Below are 22,347 nucleotides of genomic sequence, written 5' to 3'. Positions count from 1 at the left end.
GGTTCTCAACCTTCCTAATGCCGCGACCCTTTAATACAGTTCCTCAAGTTGTGGTGACCCGCAACCATAAAATTATTTTTGTTGCTACTTCATAACTGTAATTTTGCTACTGTTATGAATCGTAATGTAAATATCTGATATGCAGGATGTATTTAGGCGACCCCTGTGAAAGGGTCATTCGACCCCCAAAGGGGTCGTGACCCACAGGTTGAGAACCGCTGTCCTAAGGAAACCCAAACTTCTGAAGGCCTGTTCACCTCAAAAGAATTTGATGATCTCCCAGGACTTTCCAGCTATAAAGTGTTCTGAATTTATTTGCCTGGTGCCTTGATTTCAAAGTGAACCAAGCCCTCTAAGACAAGATCTAAAATAAACAAAAAGAGTGTGTTGACCAGAATCCAGAGCACTCGGTGTCTCGGATCCTGGCTCCACAATCTTTGGGTCTGTTCCCACTTGCACAAGTGTGAGCACACCTATTTCTAAGGCATTCTGAAACCCTGGGCCTCATAAGCTCTGTAAGTGTGAGATAAGATGCCAGATAAGGTTAAGGTTAAGATACTGGGGAAGTATATTGTCAGGGAAAGACTTGTAAATGTTTTCTCGTTAAACATTTTATTTACCTTTTATATTTAAATCTCAATGATCAGGAGAAATAGATCCTAAAGCAAAAATTATATTAAAATGTATAAAATAATTGTCTTGCCTCCTCTCTCATCCATGTTACCTCCTGTCTTCTCCTTATCCTCCTCCTGGCTGTGGTATGTCTTTGACTTTAACACAATATTATTTTCTCACACCCTTCTTTTTTCCTCCTTCACAGGGTACATCCCCAGTTACTTAGACAAGGACGAGCTATGTGTGGTGTGCGGCGACAAGGCCACGGGCTATCACTACCGCTGCATCACCTGTGAAGGCTGCAAGGTAATTGCCCAGGGTCCTCAGGAGTCCAGCCCAGCTCCAGGCCCCTCCCACCAGAATGCAACCTTAAGTTTCAGTTCAAATTAGACCCAATTTCCAACATTCCTGGCCTGTGATCTTCAAGGTGTCTGGTAGTTCTCTATTTTTTTGGCATGTTCAAGAACTAATTTTTTTTTTCCAAAATATATTTTATTGATTTTTTTTACAGAGAGGAATCGGGAGGGATAGAGAGTTAGAAACATCGATGAGAGAGCAACATCAATCAGTTGCCTCCTGCACACCCCCTACTGGGGATGTGCCCGCAACCAAGGTACATGCCCTTGACTGGAATCGAACCTGGGACCTTTTAGTCCGCAGGCCGACGCTCTATCCACTGAGCCAAACCGGTCAGGGCAAAGAACTAATTTTTTTTTCCAAATCAAAAATAATTAAATGAATGTTTGGGAGAGTGTGATGTCTGTCTGGTTTTTTAGAAAGGGAGATAATGAAATAAAAACTCCCTTTGAGTTTTAAAATGCATAGATACGACATGTTATCATCCCAAGAAGTTATCATTTCTCCTCCTGTTTTATCACCAGTGTTTTAAGGAGACAGGGTTCACTCTGCCACAGGCTGTTTGCTGCTGATTTGGAGTCTAATTCCTGGGTTCCAGGCCAAGATCCAGCATGTGGTTCCCATGTGACTTTGAACAAGTGATTTAACCTGTCTGAGGCTTCATTTTCCAAACCCCACAATGGAGATACTGAGTCCCTACTTCATAAGTTGTAGAAGAGACAGAAGATATGTGTACAGCACTTTGCAATGAGCTGCTCACAATAAGTCCTCTGTGCCATTACCAATTCCTACAATACTTAAGTATATTTGCTAAGACTTAAGTATCATGTCCAGAAAGGTTCTGGTAGAACACACCCTTGAGAGTGTTACGTAAGCCACCTAAGCCTGGAACTAAATGGCATCCTCAGAAAATTTCACAGTGGCATTCTCCCATGCCTTAAGAAAGGAAGAAACACATTGAACTTAAGGTGGATGTCTGCGGATACTGGAGGAAAAGAGTGTGGCTCAGTGGTTGAGCATCAAACTATGAACCAGGAGGTATCGGTTCAGTTCCTCGTTAGGGCACATACCCAGGTTTTGGGCTCAGTCCCCAGTAGGGGGCATGCAGGAGGCAGCTGATCAATGATTCTCTCTCATCATTGATGTTTCTATCTCTTTCTCTCCCTCTGAAATCAATTGGAAAAAAATATTTTTTTTAAAAAAAAAGAAAAAGAGTATGATGAAAGGAACGACCCTAATGCAATGAGCTGTGGGAAAAATGTGATAGAGAACCTGAAATTTTCTACTCCCCATGTACTGTTGTTTCAAGGACGATCTGAACTGATCATGGCTATCTCAAGAGTCAAAAACAAGAACTAAACTAAATCTCTAAAGGCAGTTATATTCGTTTAATTACTAAATGATTAAATTATGACACCAAAGTATTGCAAGTAAGTCTCCAGCTCTTTTATTCTCCATTAAAAAGTACAGCAAATCTCTTCATAGCTTAATTTAGCAGCATAATTATGGCTCTCTATGAAATGAAATAATATCATTTATTTATATTATTACTCAATGTTTAGAAAGATAAAAGCAAACACTAGACTTTCCCATTAGCCTCTTTTCCTTGAATAAATGCCAAAAAAAAAAAAGATATTAACTCTGTAGTCCTGTGACATCTTCTTCAGCTCAGATTTAGAATTCTTTACATTTACTTTGATCCAACTGTCCTATATTTGAATAAGTAGAGCTACAGGCCCAAAACAATCCATCACAGCTCTATGGACATGAGATTCTAGAGTCATGTATTTCTAGAAAATATGAAACTGTTGTCTTGGGTCTTTCTTTTTCATGTAGGGTTTCTTTAGAAGAACCATTCAGAAAAATCTCCATCCATCCTATTCCTGTAAATATGAAGGAAAATGTGTCATAGACAAAGTTACACGAAACCAGTGCCAGGAATGTCGCTTTAAAAAATGCATCTATGTTGGCATGGCAACAGATTGTAAGTAATCTTCTTCCTTTGTTTTATATTCAAGGGGTGTTGATTGGGGAAAGGTTTGGTTCAAGGAGATCGGCCTGGTAGAAAAGCGAGCAGGAACCCATGTGGACAGAGGGGAGACACCTAGCATTTCCGCAGTCATTGCTGGGTGGTTTCCAGCTTCTAACTCTGCACGTCTCCAGCTGATGGGTGAGGGAAAGCGATGAAATTATCCCTTTCATAGTTGCAAGACTGTTCGCAATACTCTGTCTGCAATGGAGATTATAAATGAGAGTCTTGTCCATTCACCTTGGGAAGGTCTAATTTTACACACAACATTCATGTGGGGAGAACCACATGGATGACTCCTACTCTTTTTCAAAAGCAGAGACAGGAATTTATTTTGTGGCCATTTTCGGAGACAGGGCACTGGCAGAAAACATCGTGATCAGAAATTTCTGAAGAATGTGAAGCTGAGTGCTATTGCAGGAGTCACCCTGCTGTTGGTTGGTGGTTATATTTTTGGCCTTAAAAACATTCCGGGCTGAAGTCTTCCTACCCAGTTTTCAAAGTGCCACAGCATATGGTGGTGAGATTAGCGCCGCCATTTGGGTCTCTTCTCCCCACACCGAGGAGGGGATTTACACCAGCAGCTTTAGTTAATCTAATAATAAAATAAGGACTGTGACATTCTGAACGAGTGGCCTCTCTTTTGCCAGGCATCAGGGTTAATGACCTCTCCTGGCATAAACTTTTTGCACATCAATAAAGGATTCCAACCTTTACTAAAAGAAAAAAAAAAAGAAGAGGAAGGAAGAAAAAATAGGAAAGAAAGAAAAAAGGAATGCATCAAGGATTTTTTTTCCCCATGAAAGAGGAAATCAATTGATGGCTTATGTTTATGTGACTAACAGGGTTCTCTCAGTTGTTAATGACCTCTCCTGGCATAAACTTTTTGCACATCAATAAAGGATTCCAACCTTTACTAAAAGAAAAAAAAAAAGAAGAGGAAGGAAGAAAAAATAGGAAAGAAAGAAAAAAGGAATGCATCAAGGATTTTTTTTCCCCATGAAAGAGGAAATCAATTGATGGCTTATGTTTACGTGACTAACAGGGTTCTCTCAGAACAAAAATATCTGTGGAATGTTCTGGTCTGCCCATTAAAGAAGACAGAATGGGGAGTTTTTAAAAGGAGGAGGGTTGTGTTAGGGTGTTAGGCTGCAAATCCAGGGTTAATCCCACCTCCCAGCTGAGCATATTGTCTTTATCTTTTAAAGGCTTTTAGCCATTGCCAACAATATGCCTGACAAGGGTACGTGAAAATGACTGACCTAGAAAGAACCAAATACTTATATGTGTCACTAAAATGAACTGTTATTAATAAGTATCCATTTCATTGTTCTATTGAGAACTTAAAGATACGAATGTTTATGAGGTTTAAGAAAACTCAGTGTTAACCTAGACTGGGTGGGACTCCATTCTGAATGCACCTTATTTGCTTGTGAAGTATTATTATTATTATAGGAGCTCAGGCATTAGAATCAGAAAAACTCTTGGAGTCCCAGATCTGCTACTTACTAGCTGTGTGGCCATCAGACTTATCTCTGGTTTCCCTTCTGTGAAATGATCACCTACTTCGCAGGTTGTTTGCAGGATCAAATTAGATAATGCGCATCTGATGCAACCATCTCTGGCACAGTGTATGCATTTGGTAAATGGGGTTATGAGTAAAGCCCCCTCCCTCTTCTCCCTTTAATGAGTGAACTACAATGACTGAACAGGGCCCATTCATATTCCCCACACTTGTCAATCCTCACTTGACGTTGGTGATCTAATCAAATCCAGGTGATTATTCTGTTTGCAGACTCGCTGAGCACCTTTGGTTTTCTTCTTCCTGCTGTGTTTGCTTTTTTCTTTTCCTAGCAGGCCACACCTTCATCAGGAAATGACAGTGATGTAGGACTGGAGTCACGTGTCCTGGGTCTTGTCTTGGCTCTGCCATGAACTTGCTGTGTGACTTTAGGCCAGTGGTCATCTCTCTGGATCAACTTCCTCCTCTGTGGAAGGAGAGAGTTGGACTAAATAATATCTAGGGTTCCTTCTAGACCCAAAAGACCATGACTCTATAGTGGTAAACCTCAGCCTTTCCATTCCACGTATAGTTACTAAGAGTCTGGCAAATGGGTTTGTTTTGGAAATTAACCACAGAAGTATAGATTTTTTTGTTTCCCTTCTGCATAAATGATAAAAATCATGGCTGCATTTACTGAAGCACTTTTAATACATTATCACATTGACTACCCTGTGAAGTGGGTATTATTGATCCCATTTTATAGGAAGAAATGTAAGCTTAGTGAGCCTAACTAACTTGCCAGAGGTCACACAGCTAGAATGTGGTTGTGTCATGATTCAAGCCCAGATCTTTCTAGATGGCAAAGCCTGGGCGCCTTTCCCACCAATAAGGGTTGACCAGGTAGAGAATAATACAAAGTGAGTACCTGTGAAACTCAAGAACAGCCTGGCCACATTCTAATTATTCCTTACTAGAGGCCCTGTGCATGAAATTCATGTACGGGTAGGATCCCTAGGCCTGGCCAGCGATCAGGGCTGATCAGGGCCTTCCAGCTGCTGGCCAGGGCCTTCCTTCATTCAGCGGACACCATAGCAAGCAGTCAAACTCCCAGTCGGTCAAACTCCTAAGGGGACAATTTGCATATTAGCTTTTTATTATATAGGAAGGGAGCTAATGAGGAGCTGAAGGAAGGGATCATCAGTGTCCCATTTATTGCTACAGAACTTTCTTTAACCTCCTAAATTCTCTTAGTAAGAGCCATTTGGAGGGAGGAAGGGAGTTATAGAAACTGAAAGAGTGAATTCAGATAATTGGCTAGACAGACTCATCTGGGAACCTGTGGGTAGAATAGGTTTGTCCTCTCCCTGCTTCGTTCTTATTTAGGGCCAGCTTCTGTGGGATTGGGATGCCCAGTGTCCAACCAGCTTTGTTTGGAAAAGCTGGCTAGGCACTGGGAGTTTGGCACCCGGGCTCATATTGGACAATGGCTAGTCGATGGCAGTGTGCTGCCCAGGGAGAAAACGCCCCAGTGTGACCCACCCTGTGGGCCCCGCCGAGCCATCTTCGCACCAACGGTCCTGGGACGTGCAGTCTGCCACGTGTCTAGGAGTATCTGTGTGTTTGTCTCCCTCTCTCCTCCCAGTGGTACTGGATGACAGCAAGCGGCTGGCAAAGCGGAAGCTGATTGAGGAGAACCGGGAGAAGAGACGGCGGGAGGAGCTGCAGAAATCCATCGGGCACAAGCCGGAGCCCACCGACGAGGAGTGGGAGCTCATCAAAACCGTCACTGAAGCCCACGTGGCCACCAATGCCCAAGGCAGCCACTGGAAGCAGAAGCGGAAATTCCTGGTGAGGCTCCTAGCACAGCTGAATAGCGGCTGCGAGTCAGCACTTTCTGCTTCATCTCACTTAGTCCTCACAGCCCTGGGGGCTGAGGTGACCAGCCAATCTTACTGAGAAGGACTCTGCAGCACTGAGAAGTCAGGTGATTGCAGAGCCAGGAATGGAATCCAGGTCTCCCTGAGAGCAAGAGTCCCTCCTAGCACTACTGTTTGTGGGTCCCTAGATTCCAGAGCAGTTCCTACGGCCACATTATCTGCTTGCTTTTGCTACTAGCTGGGGATTAATTAGTAAAATTCATTACCTGCCAGCTTTCCCTTTTATGCTCATTTCTTCCCTCAGATGTCCATTTACATACATACTTAATCCACTAAGCTCACTCCAAAATATTCCCTTCAGAATAACCCCTAGAACAAAGTATTCCTTATCTCAAATGCATTTTTATGTCAGTAGAAGTCAAAATGTTTAGCTTAAATTCTCTCAAGGCCAGGAAGACAAAGTAGGGATGGGGGCGAAGAGGGGGCATGTAGAGAAAACAGGACTTTCAAGACCCTTAGAGTATCGTTGTTTGATGTTTTTATAAAAGTAACCATTGTGAAAGTCCTTGCCACTCATTTCTCCTTTGAACTTCGCAATGCTTTGAGGCTGGAATTACTATCCCATTTTACAGATACGCAAAACAAGCCAAGGCCTTAAGTGGCTCACCCAATATCATGTTACTAGAAAGTGACTGAGCCAGGCCCAAGGCCAACTCAGGTCTTCTACTTCCAAGTCCAGGCCCTCCACCCACCTCACCAGATGGACTACCCATCCCACCACCAGCTGGTGTTTGACCATCGCAGAGACTGACCCTGCTCTTGGTTTATGACACGAACCCTTCATGAGTATCTCACTGAGCCCTGCATCAGACATTCTATGGCAGTGATGGCGAACCTTTTGAGCTCGGCCTGTCAGCATTTTGAAAAACCCTAACTTAACTCTGGTGCCGTGTCACATATAGAAATTTTTTGATCTTTGCAACCATAGTAAAACAACGATTTATATTTTTGATATTTATTTTATATATTTAAATGCCATTTAACAAAGAAAAATCAACCAAAAAAATGAGTTCGCGTGTCACCTCTGACACACATGTCATAGGTTCGCCATCACTGTTCTATGGGTTTATTTTTATCTCTAGGGTACATGAGAGTACCTTTCCACTCGAACAAGAAGGTATAATGATATAACTGTCCTCCTACTTCAACATCACCATTATAATGGGATTGGTGTGTGTGTGTGTGTGTGTGTGTGTGTAGGAAATTTGGGGAGAGGGGAAATCTTACCCATAATTCACTTTGTTGACGACTTCTACCAACAATGTTAGCAAAGATGATTCTAAGAGCTGACATGAAATGTATATTATTTGTAGCTGCTTGATCTGTTCAAGAAATTGCCCCCTCTTGATCCAAATATAAATAACCACTTCTTCAGGCCATTTTTTTTCTTAGAGGGGTGCTGGGAAAGATCAGAATGCTTGCACTGTCCCATCTATCTCTACAATGAACTTCATTTCTATCAGCCAATCCCCTTCTGTGCCTGGGATCACTCCTGCAACTCGGGGGAGCGACCATGTTCCATTCAGCATTGTACCCAGGGTCTGGCACATTTATTGTTGAAATTTGTGGAAGCTCTTCTCCAAGTTGGCTGCCATTAGATTCTTTCCTCCTTGTATACACAGCCCATTCTCCCATGGAGAGGTAGAGTCTATTTTTCTCTCCCCTTGAATCTGGTCTATGATTCCTTTAAACAATGGATTTGGAAAGAGTAACCACTCAGGCTGAGTCATAAGAAGCCTTGTAGTTTCCATTTGATTATCTTGGAGGGGGAAGCTATCTTGTTTCTCTGAGGAAAGCTAAATGCCATGTAAATAAAAGCCTACCTACCCTGAGAACTGCCATGCTGTGAGGAAGCCCAAGCTAGCCATGTGAAGAGGTTCTCAACCCAGGCACCAGAAATGTGAGTAAAGAAACCTTCAGATGACACCAGCTTCTGGTGCCATATGATGACAATTGTATGAGGGACCCCAAGTGAGAACCAACTACGCAACTGAGACCATCAACCCCCAGAACTCTGAGAGTAAAGATGTGTTGTTTTTAAGCCCCTAAGTCTTGGGGTAGTTTGTTACACAGCGGTGGATAACCAGAACAGAACTCAATAAATATTTATTAAGCAGAACATACAGTTCCACCAGCCCATCCTCAGAGACAGTACAGTTAAGCCGTGTCTCAGCCAGGTTACAAATACATATTTACGAATATTCCTTGCAGAAGGATGACCTCAATTGAGTACTTATGCTCAGGATGAAATTTTCACTCTTTTGGTTGGTGAATTACTCCTACAAAGACATTAGGAATTCTTCATTAAAGTCAGCTTTGCTAAATGGCATTCAGGTCCTGAATAGGCTTCTACACATTAGGATTTGTGTCTCCTATGTAGTGAGACCCCTTTTTTTGCTTGCAACACTGCATATTATTTCATTTATTTCATTTATTTTCATGTGATAATGGCTCATCTTGCTCTGAAATAGAATTTGAGGAGGCCTATTATGCTAATAATAGTAATGTATCAAAAGGGATTAAAATATATTGTCGTAAAAGCTAGAAGTATTCATTTATCGGAATGGGTAAGTAACTTACTCCCCCAAAAGAGTTTCTTCATCATTTTTTATCCTAAGACCAGGACTCAAGTCAAAAATAGAGAGACTGGTGGTTTCACCCGGGGTTCAAATCCACATTTGTGCTGAGAAATAAGAGTCATTGGCAAATAGGCACTTTTGCAAAAGCCATGCAGATTTTCCTAATTCTAAAGCCACATTGTACAACTGTTTCCAAAAACCTTCCATCATGTAATTTTCTAGTTTTCGCCATCCATTTAAATGCTCAATTTAATCACCAACAATTTGCAAGTGATGACAGTGATGGTGAAGAGTCCATGTGGACTGGGACAGGAACAAGAAGTCTCTGGTGCCAGACAAGGGAAAGCAGTGTCTCCCCACCAAGGGTAACTCACTTTTACACCTCCCAGGGGCAGTTCGGTTTGGAGTGAACCATTCCCCCCACACACATACCAACAACATTATTGTCTATTGGCATTGTGTTATTGTGTGTTGACATGTGTTATTATTCTGATCCCTTAATTCCCATGCAAAGGGATGGCTTTGATTGGATTTTTTCACCCAAGTATAAAATGTGACCATCTGAACCAGGGCCAGCCTGCCCTGCTTTTCCCCTGGCAGAGTTACTGTCTGATTTCTCACATTCTTGAATGAGGTAGCCTTGAAAAAGGAACATGAGCAAAAGGTTCAGACAGGATGAATGACTTGCCCATGTGTGGTCTGTGTGGGCAGATCATAAGACAAGTGCAGTCAACTCAGAAAGGCTTCTATCACCCAAACAGGAAGCACTGGTGACAACAGGGGATACCTGGAGGCCACACCATGGCAGTCACCGAACGCCAGGCTAGGGAGCTAGACAGCTCCCGTGAGCATTGGGAGCACAACCACCTGGGGGCTTGCTACAATGCTGATTCTGCACAACTGAGTCTGAGGAGAGAGCTAAGATTCTGTATTTCTAAGAAGTCCCCAGTGACACCCATGCTGCTACACCACCCTTTGAGCAGCAAGACCATGGATTGTTCTTAGGCAAGTGAATAGCAGAGAAGTGCCCTCGGGACATTGAATACTAGTAAAATCCCCCCTCTGCCTGAGGGTGTGCCAAGTTTGCATGACTCAGTTCCTATAGGCAGCCTAGATCGTTCCTCTCACCCTGCTGTGACCTCCTCCAACTGGAGTCTGTAAGCAGACAGGATGCTGAACCCCAGCTGGGTGGGAAACAAGAGTGAACCACAGGGTGCTGTCTGCTGGGACTCCCGCATTCTCCCCCTCCCCCTGCCCCGCTTCCTCACTGCCCACATTGAGCCCACCTCGCACACAAAGACACTCATCAGAATGTGCAGCACTCTGAAAATGCCCTAGAATGTATGTCACCTGGTGGGAATATATACCCTTTGTGCTTTCAGAAGTAGAGCCCAAATTCCTCTTGTTTCTCTTTCTTTCTCTTTCTTTCTCTCTCTCTCTCTCTCTCTCTCTCTCTCTCTCTCTCACACACACACACACACACACACACACACACACACCAATCCTATGAACAATATCACTGAGGCCTATTACAGCAATGGCCAAGACATATATCTTTGCTCAGAGACATACATGGACAACTCTATACTTTGTTAATAAACTGGGTGTACAGATTGGCTGTCCAGAAGACATTTTTCTTCCACATCAGAAGTAGGATAGAGGTCTTTCAACTTCATCATTTAACTCTTTCTTGTCTCTCCTCCTTAGCCAGAAGATATTGGACAAGCACCAATAGTAAATGCCCCAGAAGGTGGAAAGGTTGACTTGGAAGCCTTCAGCCATTTTACAAAAATCATCACACCAGCAATTACCAGAGTGGTGGATTTTGCCAAAAAGTTGCCTATGTTTTGTGAGGTGAGGAAATGATTGTTTTTCTTCTGCCTTTTTTTTCATTGTAGTTCCATCAATTTCCAGGAATACTGAGTATTATTTATAATTTAATATTAACTAGTAGGGATAGTCCTATAAAAGTAATGTCAGTCCAAAATGAAAGTGCACCCTTTCATTTATACTTTCCCACCCTCTCTACTCAGTCATCATTCATTAGCTTCTCCACATGAGGTCGATGAAGATCCTCCCAACTCCGCGCATAGGAAAAGATGATAGCAATACTTGCATTTATTCAGTACCTACGATGTCCTAGTTATCATGCTCAAGTTTGCCCACATTAAATACAATCCTTGTAACAGATCTGCAGGGTGGCTTTAATTAACCCCATTTCACAGATGGGGAACTTTGAGGTCAAAGTGATTAATTTATCTATATGTGGGGGCCATGGTTTGAGTCTTAATCTATATTCTTTTAACTGTGTATCCCAGCAAGATGGCTGTGTGGTTGCCTTTTAATCCTCAAGAATAGAGGATGACCCTTACAGAGCAAAGATTTTTTTTATATATATATTTTATTGATTTTTTACAGAGAGGAAGGGAGAGAGATAGAGAGTTAGAAACATCGATGAAAGAGAAACATCGATCAGCTGCCTCCTGCACATCTCCTACTGGGGATGTGCCCGCAACCCAGGTACATGCCCTTGACCGGAATCGAACCTGGGACCCTTCAGTCCGCAGGCCGATGCTCTATCCACTGAGCCAAACCGGTTTCGGCACAGAGCAAAGATTTTAAGATCCCCTTAAGTCCTCCCTCTTTTCCTTATAAGCTCACCCTTTCTTGGCCCATCTTCAGGGCACCTTGAGGAGCTCACCTACCAGAGGTCATAGACTTACCCTGTGGGACACTCATCCCTAACGTGAGCAGTTCTGCCCTGTGGTAGCTGAGAGCATGGGTTCTGCAGTCAACTGTATGGGCAAGAATTCTTGATGAGTTATTAAATGTCTTCAAACCTTGGTCATCTCATCTTTATATATATATGGTGTGCGTATAATATAATATTTTTATTACATATGTATTATATATATATATATATACACACACATAATATATATACTTTCATTCTGCAGTAAAAGCTAAGCAATTTGAAATTATATGGTAAAGTAACTAGGTTGAGTTAGTAAAAAAATATGAAATACCCAGTGTTTTAAATGTAAGTTAGTAGTATTACCTTTAGTTTTATATAATAAATTGAACTTTGGGTATTGCCAAGAGTATTTCCCAAAAAGAATTTGAACTTGCTTAATGAAGAGATAGAGATTATGTGTAATTTACATTTCCCTTGTTTATGGAAACCCAGTCCTATCCAGAGTACTTGAAAGAGTGTGTTCTCTTCTGTTGACATTGGACTCCGACAGATAGAGCTTCAAATCCTGGCCTCGCTCACAAAACTTTCATGTGACCACCCCTTGCATGTTCCTCAACCTCTCAGTGCCTGGATTTCCACATCTATAGATAAAATTGGAAGCAGAATATGTACCTCCCTGCACTGCTGTGAAAATTAAATAAGGTGGTACACATAAATCTTGGTATGATGTCCAATTCATCAAAAACAAACAAAAATTCACAGTAATTAATAGTCTTTCAATCTATTTTGATAAGGGCATTTAATTAAACGTTCTCCCTATTCAAAAAATACAACTCTGATTTTTTTTAATCATCTTTCTTAGCAAAATTCTTTTGTAAAGTTTGTTATTAATGTTATTACACTGTCACAAATCCTGATTCACTAAAGCAACCAAATTAGCTAAAAAAGAGATCGCCACATTGACAGAGAGATACAGCCTGTGGAGCAATTCTGGTGCCATAAGCACTGAGAATATAATCCTAGGAGCCAGAAGTCTGAATGCTGGCCTCACCTCTGCCCCTAACTCAATGGGTGACCTTGGGCCTTGTGGGTAATAGGCATCTGTAAGGGACTGTCTGGTTCAGTGCTTTTGAAGAGACTCAAGGAGCAAACTTGCTTCAGAAAACAAAGACAAGCACAGTTGCCAGCTAAGCATAGAGCAGCGGTTCTCAACCTGTGGGTCGCGACCCCTTTGGGGGTCGAACGACCCTTTCACAGGGGTCGCCTAAGACCATCGGAAAACACATATGTAATTACATATTGTTTTTGTGATTAATCACTATGCTTTAATTATGTTCAATTTGTAACAATGAAATTGGGGGTCACCACAACATGAGGAACTGTATTAAAGGGTCGAGGCATTAGGAAGGTTGAGAACCACTGGCATAGAGTCATCTGTTGATTACTGGAGCTATAAGTCAAAAGTGTTGGCAAATTTAACATAAACACAGCTCTCAAGCAGTTAGTTGGGTTATAATACAAACTCCAGAGTAAGGAGATATAAGCAGTTTCACTCGACTGCTTAATACCAGTTGGAGATCTGTATCTTATGCCAAAGAAATGCAAACTCCTGAGATTAAAGTCAGTGAAGATAATGACCAACTTGGAGTACAAATATATGGTTGTATTTGGAAAGTCTGGAGCCAAGTAGGAAGGGAAAAGCCACAAAGTCCACATGCTCAAAGAGTTTAGGACGAGTGTCCATCACAGGAAGCCGTTATGATACTGCATGTTGCTCTTGACTAACCTTTGTCCACTTGTTCTTTGCTGATGTGGGCCGGTTCTTTTCAGCTGCCATGTGAAGACCAGATAATCCTCCTCAAAGGCTGCTGCATGGAGATCATGTCCCTTCGCGCTGCTGTGCGCTATGACCCAGAAAGTGAGACTTTAACCCTGAACGGGGAGATGGCAGTGACACGGGGCCAGCTGAAAAATGGGGGTCTTGGGGTGGTGTCGGATGCCATCTTTGACCTGGGCATGTCGCTGTCTTCTTTCAACCTGGATGACACTGAAGTAGCTCTCCTTCAGGCGGTCCTGCTGATGTCTTCAGGTGAGTGTGTCCAGGCTCATTACCGGGTGTCAGGAGAGTTTGGGTGCTAATTCAAATCACCTGATGAGTTTTTAATTCCTCTTTAGCTTCAGAATTATAGCTCACTGGGGCCCTAGTCTTTCAGTAGAAATAAAACATAGCTTTTCTAAGAACTCCCTATGTGGTCTTGAGGGAACCCCAGCTTCTCTGGGCTTCAGTATCCTTTAAAAATAAAGAAATTGAACTATATAAGTGGAATTATATTCCTGGAGAGGGGGGTCAAGGTAATCTTTTAACTGAGATTTCAGTGATACAAGGACAGTTTTAACTAATACAGAATCATAGTGAGGAAGTTATTTCTTTCTTATAGCTCCTAAATGTGGCAGAAAGAGAGATTCGGTTTGATGCTGGTCTGTCTTTAACACCTAACACTAGTTAACCTCCCTTTTAAAAAAAAAAATTCTCGCCGGAGGACATGCTTAGAGAGAGGAAGGGGAGAAAGAGAAAAAGAAGGAAGACAGACTGACTGACATCAATGTGAGAGAGATTGACTAGTTGCCTTCTGTATGCTCCCTAACTGGGGATAGAACCCACATCCAGGCATGTGCCCAGACAGGGAATCGAACCGGCAACCTTTCAGTACATAGGATGGTGCTCAACCAACTGAGCCATTCTGGCCAGGCTAACCTCCCTTTCCAAGAAAGAGAGAGCAGATCTCAGGAACAGTTTTGAGCAACTACCTTTAGCTAAAATGTAAGGTTTTTGCCATGCATTTATTTTTGTGGTTATCATCTATTATGGCAAATGGATTTTTAATTGTATTTATTAGGGTGGCATCCTATATAATAAAACCCTAATATGCAAATCGACCAAAGAGCAGAACGAATGGTGAAACGACCAATCGCTATGATGCGCACTGACCACCAGGGGGCAGATGCTCAACGCAGGAGCTGCTCCCTGGTGATCAGTGCACTCCCACAGGGGGAGCGCTGCTCAACCAGAAGCTGGGCTCACGTTGGCGAGTGCAGCAGGGGTGGCTGGAGCCTCTCCCGCCTCTGCAGCAGCGGTAAGGAGCGAGGGGTCCCAGACTGTGAGAGGGATGTCTGACTGCCAACGAGAGGGCACAGGCAGGACTGAGGGACCCCTCCTCCCTGCCCCCCGCCCCAGTGAGTGCACTGGGCCTCTAATTGGTTAATAAAATTATATAGATTTTAGAGGTGCATCGTCTATATATTGTGTGTTCACCACCCCAAGTCAAGTCTCCATTAATCCCCCCTATACCCTCTTCTACCTCCAGCAAATGGATTTTTGTTTAATGAATAATAGAAGTTTCCTCTTTAGTGAATCAATTTAACAGATTGAGTAAATAATCTAAGCAAGGTAGATAAAGGGAGTATGTGGGAATGGCAAAAATTGTGAGTGTAATTCCAAACTCTGTCAAACACCGAACTGAATGATTCTTCCCATTTCTGCCTGCCTGACAGCCATGTGACATAATGACTGTAAAGTGTTCCCCACCTGAATGACCTGGGCACTTTTCATTAATGCTGCCAGGCCTAGGGAAATGTTACAAAACACTTTACCTTTGGCCATTGACAGCTACACATCAGTGCTCTGAAGCTCCAGTTCCTCCTCAGAATTGTCTTCTAAGCCCCATTGCTTTGTTTGGCATTTCACTTACACAAAACCTTAGGCCTTTTCTTCAAAGACCTTTCTAAGAGCTACTACAAGCTACCAAGTTCCTTGGTCCTACACTACTAACCAGAGAGCTAAAACGGAGATGACCTGAAAGACATATCCTTGAGAAATTTTGTCTCAGATTGTTAAAAATAGTCTTTGACCTTTAAAAATGTTTCTCTTTTCATAAACAGGTTTAGTACAACTTGAGCATCATCCAAATGTCCTTTCATCTTTTTCTCCATCATTTATATGACCACCTTATCTTTATGTCTCATCAAGAGACAGAGTTTGATCCCACAAAACCCAGGTTATCCCTTTAAAGGAATACATCAGAGCAATATTGTGTTGAGTTTCTATTTGGATCAAAAATTAAAGGATCCTGTGGAGAATTCTTCTGGCACATTCAAAGGAAAAGAGAAGTCAGGGAACCAGGAGAGAGAGGGAGTGAGTAGATCCACAGAGTAGCAACATCAAATATGAAGGGGGGAAAACAAAATAAGAATGCACAAATTCCAATTTGAGCTAAATAGGGGATTCCAAACGCCTATATATTTTTAGACTCAGAAAGGTGAGTTGAACCATTAGCCCTGTTCTTTCCTTTCAGATTAAACAGAACTTTATATAGATTTTTACTAATACAGATTCTTTGATCACTGGACAATTGGAGTGTGAATTTATATGATTGGAGCTACAAAAAGCAAGCTGAGGAGACCTGGGCAGTGGGGATAGGCTTTCTGGAGCTGTCTGAGGAATTCATCCAGGTTTATAAATTACTTTTGTAATTCAAGTATCTGCAGCCTGGACATTCCACAGTCACCCAGCCCCCTTGTGACAGCCTTGAGTCCCCTCCCACAGCAGTGGGGAGAGTGCCCGGTCTTTACATGCTCTTGGTCTCCTCAAGTTCCGACTCTGGATAGCTCGCATCCCCTTTTCTTTTTGTTTTAACCCCCTACAGGACCCCCAACACAAGGCAGCTACAGGTGGAACTTTTACTAACGTATAAGGGAAGGGAAGGAGAGGTTCACCACAGCCTGACACACAACTTAAATTGGATCTTGTGCTTCCTTGTTGTCATGGGATTTTCTCATTGTCCAACACTCCTCCTTTGGCATCCAGGCCCCTGTTCCCAATTTCCTTCTATTCTGTGCATGTCCATGCTCGTCCCCCTCTTTCTCCCGGGGAGCCACTGGAAACTCAAAACTGTTCCGTTGGTATGCTTCGTCTGTCAGCTCTCTAGGTGGGGTTCTCCTTCTAGACCTGTGAGGAAGGTATTGCCATTCACACCCATGGAGGGACTGTCTAAACCAGAGGTAATTAGCAGAACAAAGCATTGGTTTCCTTCATAGCAATTACACCACGTTCTGGTATTTTAGTGCCCATGCCCCAGAGTTCATGTGGCACCCGTGCTCACTTCTAGGAGTTGGAAGGTCCTCAGATCTGCCCACTTTCACATTAAAGGGCTTGAATCAGGCAAGGCAGTCCCTCTCCTTCCCATCCTCTGAATTAACATCCATCTTCTTGCGCCCCCTCAGATCGCCCAGGGCTCGCCTGCGTTGAGAGAATAGAAAAATACCAAGATAGTTTCCTGCTGGCCTTTGAACACTATATCAATTACCGAAAACACCACGTGACACACTTTTGGCCAAAACTCCTGATGAAGGTGACAGACCTGCGGATGATTGGAGCCTGCCATGCCAGCCGCTTCCTGCACATGAAGGTGGAATGCCCCACGGAACTCTTCCCCCCGTTGTTCTTGGAAGTGTTTGAGGATTAGACTGGCTGACTTCCTTCTCATAATTCCTACAGCACTACTGGGTGTCATTTCATTCCATTGCCTAGATCATTTTTGTTTGTTCCTTTGTTTCTTTGTGTTGGGAGGGATTGTAAAGGGAGCTAGTCCTTGGCGTAGACATGGATGAAATTGCCCCTTGAATGCGGGTACTTGCAACTATTGCATTTTGTTCTCCAGTCCTTTGATGTGAATGCTTTGATGTTTTTACAGCTAGGGAGGTGGGGTGGGGACCATCATTAATTCACCAGCACCAAGCCACCACCAGCTCCCATCTGTCCCTGGTCAGAGACTCAAGCAAGCAAAATGGCACAGCAGAAGACTAAAGAAGCCTTAAAACCAAGATCATGTGTTCGTCTTGATCCAATTCGGATTTTTGCAGGACTCAAGTTAGCAGGACACAGACCATCTTTGGTTAGATGTGGCTTCCAGCTTTCTAAGGAAAGATCTGGACAAGTTTTGTTTATTCTAAAGCATGCTGGCTTCAGCACTCTTCATTCTCTCCTGGCAGCCTAACTTGGAATGTATAGAAATATTTGTTCCCCAAAATCAGCTATTCTTTCACTGGAATTTTTATAATCTTATGATTTAATTCAAGTTATTCAAGGCATGACTCAAAGCCATGCAGGTACTTGACTGATTGAGACCAACATGGAAAATCATTTTCTTCAGCCAGCTCAAAGAAATTAGAAATGTTTGTCAGTGACTCAAGAGTTTCCAAAAATTCACATATTATTACCTCATAGTAGGAAGGCTTCTTTACAGTTAAGGCTCAGAGAACGTTTCCATAGAAATTAGGCCTATTTACAGTTGTCATTTTTCAATGACATCTAATCCATCCTTTCTCAAACTCCTAAAGTTATTAATCCTGATTGCATCTTTGCTGTGCTGACAACAGATTTCCCTATGGATTACATATTCTAATCAAGGAGAGATAATGAGCTGAAATTGGAGTCTTGTGGAGGAATTCTGAGGAGAGACTAGTGCAGTTACATTCCAAGTTGAAGGAAGCACAGTGATCTGAGAGCACTCTTCATGGACTGATGGTTTGAGGGTGCTCCTTCTAGTCTTGAATCCTCAAGCTCTTTGCTCTACTCACAAAAATGTCTCCTAGCCTCCTTTTCCCTCTGATTCTGTGGCTTGACTATCTCTAAACAAACACTGGTCTAGCCACTGACGCTCTCTGTCCCTGTTAAAGAATTGCCCTAAGGGATATTCAACAGAAAACGCCCACAGATCATGTACAGGAACCCTCACTCACCTTCCCCACCTATCTCACCTCCCTAATAACAAACATTGGAGTAGCTTGTACCCAGAAAACAAATGGTGACATTGCCTCATCACTTCAACGTCAGAAGATGGGCAAAGAATGTACCCATGCAATTGAATGTATCTCATTCTTCACTGGCATAGTAGACAAACACTATTTTTTAGCCTGCCTGTACTGCCTTATCCTGGAAATCCTGGGGACAATAAGCCATATCAGTGAGATTTACCTAAAAACAAAGGAATGAAAGTCACTGTGAAAACCAAGTCAGATCTTTTTTTTTTTTTAACTGGCCCAGAAGCCAGGGTGTCAGAGTTCTAATTTGTGCTCTGTCAACTGACAGATTTGTGACCTTGTTAGATTTGGGTCTTGGTTTTCTCACCTTAGGTCCTGGTGAATAAGTCATAAACTCTAAATTCCTTCGAATCCTTAATACTCTATTAATTTCAGGGGAGAAAAATCTGGGTCTTTTGACAGTTTCCTTCATATTCAAATTTCTACCTTAATTAGACAAAAATTATGGCCCTCCTAACAGATATGGAAATATTTGGTATTGATTCAAAATAAGAATTTGACACACTACTCGTCAACTGCGTAGAGAAAGGCAGGACGGCCTCGGAAACACAAGAGGAACGGCATTGAATATCCCAAGAGTGACTGGAAATAATCTGAGAGGAAATGTGTATGTTTAATGCACTTGAGCAATTACACTGGCTTCTAGATGAAGGAAACCAGAACATCTCTGTGGAACTTGCTAACCATGTTTACACTTTCATTCTAGGTGAAGAGAATGAAAGTGTAAACGTGAAGGTCATGGGCAGACTACCTACTTTGACTTTATCTACAGAAAGTAAGGTTTAGTTCTCTCTGGGCAGCCTCTAGCCAGTCTCCTTAAGTCTTTGCTTTATTAACATCTCAGCTCCCTCTGTTGACTCTGAAACATAACCCCTTAGTCACCTTCTAGCTCCAGGGTTAACTCTGAGCTTTGTGGCGTGGGGCAGATTTCCCTGAGAAGGCACTGAGAGGGAGGCAAGCAGGTGGGGTACGGGAAGGTTCACAGACTCCTTGGGCATCAAGCCTTCCCAGGAAGTTCTCCTCAATCTGTTTGACAGCGATTCCCCCACATATTAGACACACCCAGATTCAAATATAAGTACAGAGCCTGATTTCAAGCGAAATTGGAATGATTTGTGGATTAACCATGATTAGACATTGGCCAAATGACACAGTATATCTACAGTAATCCAGACAGCCCCAAGTAAATTTACGTTTGAGCCTCAGCCTCTTAAACGATTGCCTTAAACAGGCAAACCACTTATCTAGTACTCTTGTTTATGCTAAGGGTGACAAGCCTTAACGCACTTCAGGTAGAAAGGAAAGGCTATGAGAACTCAAAGGATCATGACCCTACTGGTCAAAGTAGCTCGTTTCTTCTGTAACTGATTGAGGAACTTCGTGCATCTCAAGACTCCATCTCATAAAACTCAATTAGGAGGGATTTGCTCTGGATTTTTTTAAAACACTTTTTTATACAGTCCAGACTGTCGAATCAAGTGTGGACCTGATCAAAACCCCTCACAGTGGGGAGACATCCCAGTAGGGGAGACCACCGTACAACTGGGATTCTTATTTATAAATCACCTAACTTTTGGGGATGAGTGAGGTGTGTGGGTATGTGTGTGTATATGTATATGTGTATGTGTATGTGTATGTGTGTGTGTTACCTTCAAGTGTACTTTGCTCTTCAACTTAGCTGTGCAGTATTTTCAGAAATAGTGAGAAAAGTAAGATCTTTTCCTCTTTATGATTCTGCTCAACACACCATGTGCCACCTCAGAGCTTTTTCTAGTCAGATGAGCCTCTGTCTTCAATGACGCGCTTTGCCGTGTTGATGCCTCAGCCCAGCGCCGTGTCCCTCACCTGGGACCCAGTGACACCTCTTCGGTCTGCAACGCTGTCATCGGGGTGGACCACCAGGCTTGGCTCTGCTCCAGCAACGCCATTCTTGCGGCTCTTCCCTGAACAGGTGTGCAGGCCTTGGCCCCTCCTCAACACTAACCCCCCACCCCCACCCCAGACTCAGCATCCACAGAACTGCTGAGCGCCCTCCTGGCATGTCATCGTCGGTGATACATTCTTATTCTGTGGAACTCTAACCTATCCGTGTCATATTGACCTTTTGCTGCATGAGTCATAAATTATGAAATCCGTCTGATGGTTTTTGAAATGTAGCCAGCATTTGTAAGGCTAAACCTTTTTCATCAACTGAATTTAAGTGAGTCACCAAGCTGCAGTTCCTCTTCAAAAGGAAGAGTGCTCATGGACATTTGAATCTCTGCCCTTTCCAAAGGCTATGGCATCAGGTTCTCAAATAAGCTCGTAATTTTTCCTGTTATTTTAATAATATGGAAATAGTAGCATAGTGTTTCTTTTGATAGTGATAGACTATAATCCATATTTAAATTTTATAGAGAAGAAATTTTATTGTACTGTGATGTAGATATTTATTATCCAGGTAAGGATTTGCCCGGTGTGTATTTTTTACAATTGAAACGTTTTACTTTAATCTTAAAAAAAAAAATACATTAAAAACATGTGCAAAAAAAAAAGGACTAGGGGGGAAAAAGGTTTGGCCTTATCACAGAATTTTTACTGTGCTGTATAAATGTTTGCAAATGCAAAAAGTGTGCATTTCCAGTGTGTGTCCACATTAATGAATGCCGCCTTCAAAAGCAATATCGTGCAGGTAGACGCTGTTTGTGGCTTTCTGTTGCACAGTTCAAACTGACCCACCTTATGCACAAGACAATCAAACAGAAATCTGTCCTCCTCAGGATTCAGATAATACTCAAGTAAATTACGGAGCACAATGTAAGACAAAGGAAGACTATTTAATTACACGTGTACTGTCGAGACAGAAGATATCAGGGCATGAATAAGCTGTCATTGCCCCATTTTTCTTTGGGTTTTCCCAATTAACACACGTTTTCATTCAATTATAGAGCCAAATTGGATCTCTATGTTTTTTTCAGAGAAAACACTTCTCCCCCCACCCCCATCATGTTTTCATGCCCTGAGCATCAGAAAAATGCTACAGAATAGGAAAAGATTGACTGTCATCGGAAGATCTGTGTGTTGCAAACAGTGTTAAGTGATATTGCTAGATTGGTAATATTTTTTTCAGCCTAAAACTCTGTTGAAATCTGTGATCAAAATGTTTTAAACTATCCAAAAAGAAAATTTGTATATTTGGGAAAAACGAATTTTTACATAGCTTTTGTATGCAGATATTAAATTGTAATTATGAATATAGTGGGCATAGATAAAGTCATAAGCTTCAATTCTAAAAAAGAAAAAAAAAGCTTATAATGGATGTATTTTCCTGTCTCTTTCTTTAAATATTATGTTCTTACTAGGCCCAGTATTGCCTACCCTTCTCATCTCCACTGCTTCCAAAGGGAGGGAAACAGGGATGGAACAACATTTGTTTCATAAACATCTACTAGAATAAGCGAATTTCCTTGGGAGGAGGGTATTGGGGGTGGGGGAGGAAAGAGAGAAGTAAAAGTCTCATGGGGGAGGGCCACAGAGATGGAATGAGGAGGAGGGAAGACTTAACTTTTTGTAGCTCAAAGACTATATTCATCTTATCTCAAAATGTCCAGAATATTATTAATGGAATTATATTAATATTACCTGTCAACATATATCTCAATCCCATTGCCCTGAACACGTTAGGACTCTTTCTGTAATGACTGACGAAGAGGTAAGTCAAACTAGCTTAAGCCTAAAGGGAATTATTAACTGCAATATCTAGAGCAGTGGTT

At 42.3% G+C, this 22,347-nt stretch overlaps 1 protein-coding gene across 9 annotated transcripts in view; it reads left to right on the top strand.

Annotated features, from left to right (window-relative positions):
• THRB (thyroid hormone receptor, beta) overlaps window positions 1-21,893 on the top strand; it is a 279,375-nt gene extending 257,482 nt beyond the window's left edge. For all 9 annotated transcript variants that reach the window (XM_005863655.2, XM_005863653.2, XM_005863652.2 and 6 more), the window contains 6 exons: window positions 821-921; window positions 2,809-2,956; window positions 6,148-6,353; window positions 10,729-10,875; window positions 13,547-13,805; window positions 16,997-21,893. In XM_005863655.2, coding sequence (XP_005863717.1) covers window positions 821-921; window positions 2,809-2,956; window positions 6,148-6,353; window positions 10,729-10,875; window positions 13,547-13,805; window positions 16,997-17,238 — 1,103 coding nt within the window. In that variant the 3' untranslated portion in view covers window positions 17,239-21,893. The remainder of the gene's footprint in view (window positions 1-820; window positions 922-2,808; window positions 2,957-6,147; window positions 6,354-10,728; window positions 10,876-13,546; window positions 13,806-16,996) is intronic.
• Window positions 21,894-22,347: the final 454 nt, after the last annotated feature.

This window comes from Myotis brandtii, unplaced genomic scaffold (assembly GCF_000412655.1).
Source record: "Myotis brandtii unplaced genomic scaffold, ASM41265v1 scaffold18, whole genome shotgun sequence".
NCBI classification, from domain to species: Eukaryota; Metazoa; Chordata; class Mammalia; order Chiroptera; family Vespertilionidae; genus Myotis; species Myotis brandtii.
Note: the sequence above shows the minus strand (reverse complement) of the source record. Positions and strands in the feature narration are given on the sequence as shown.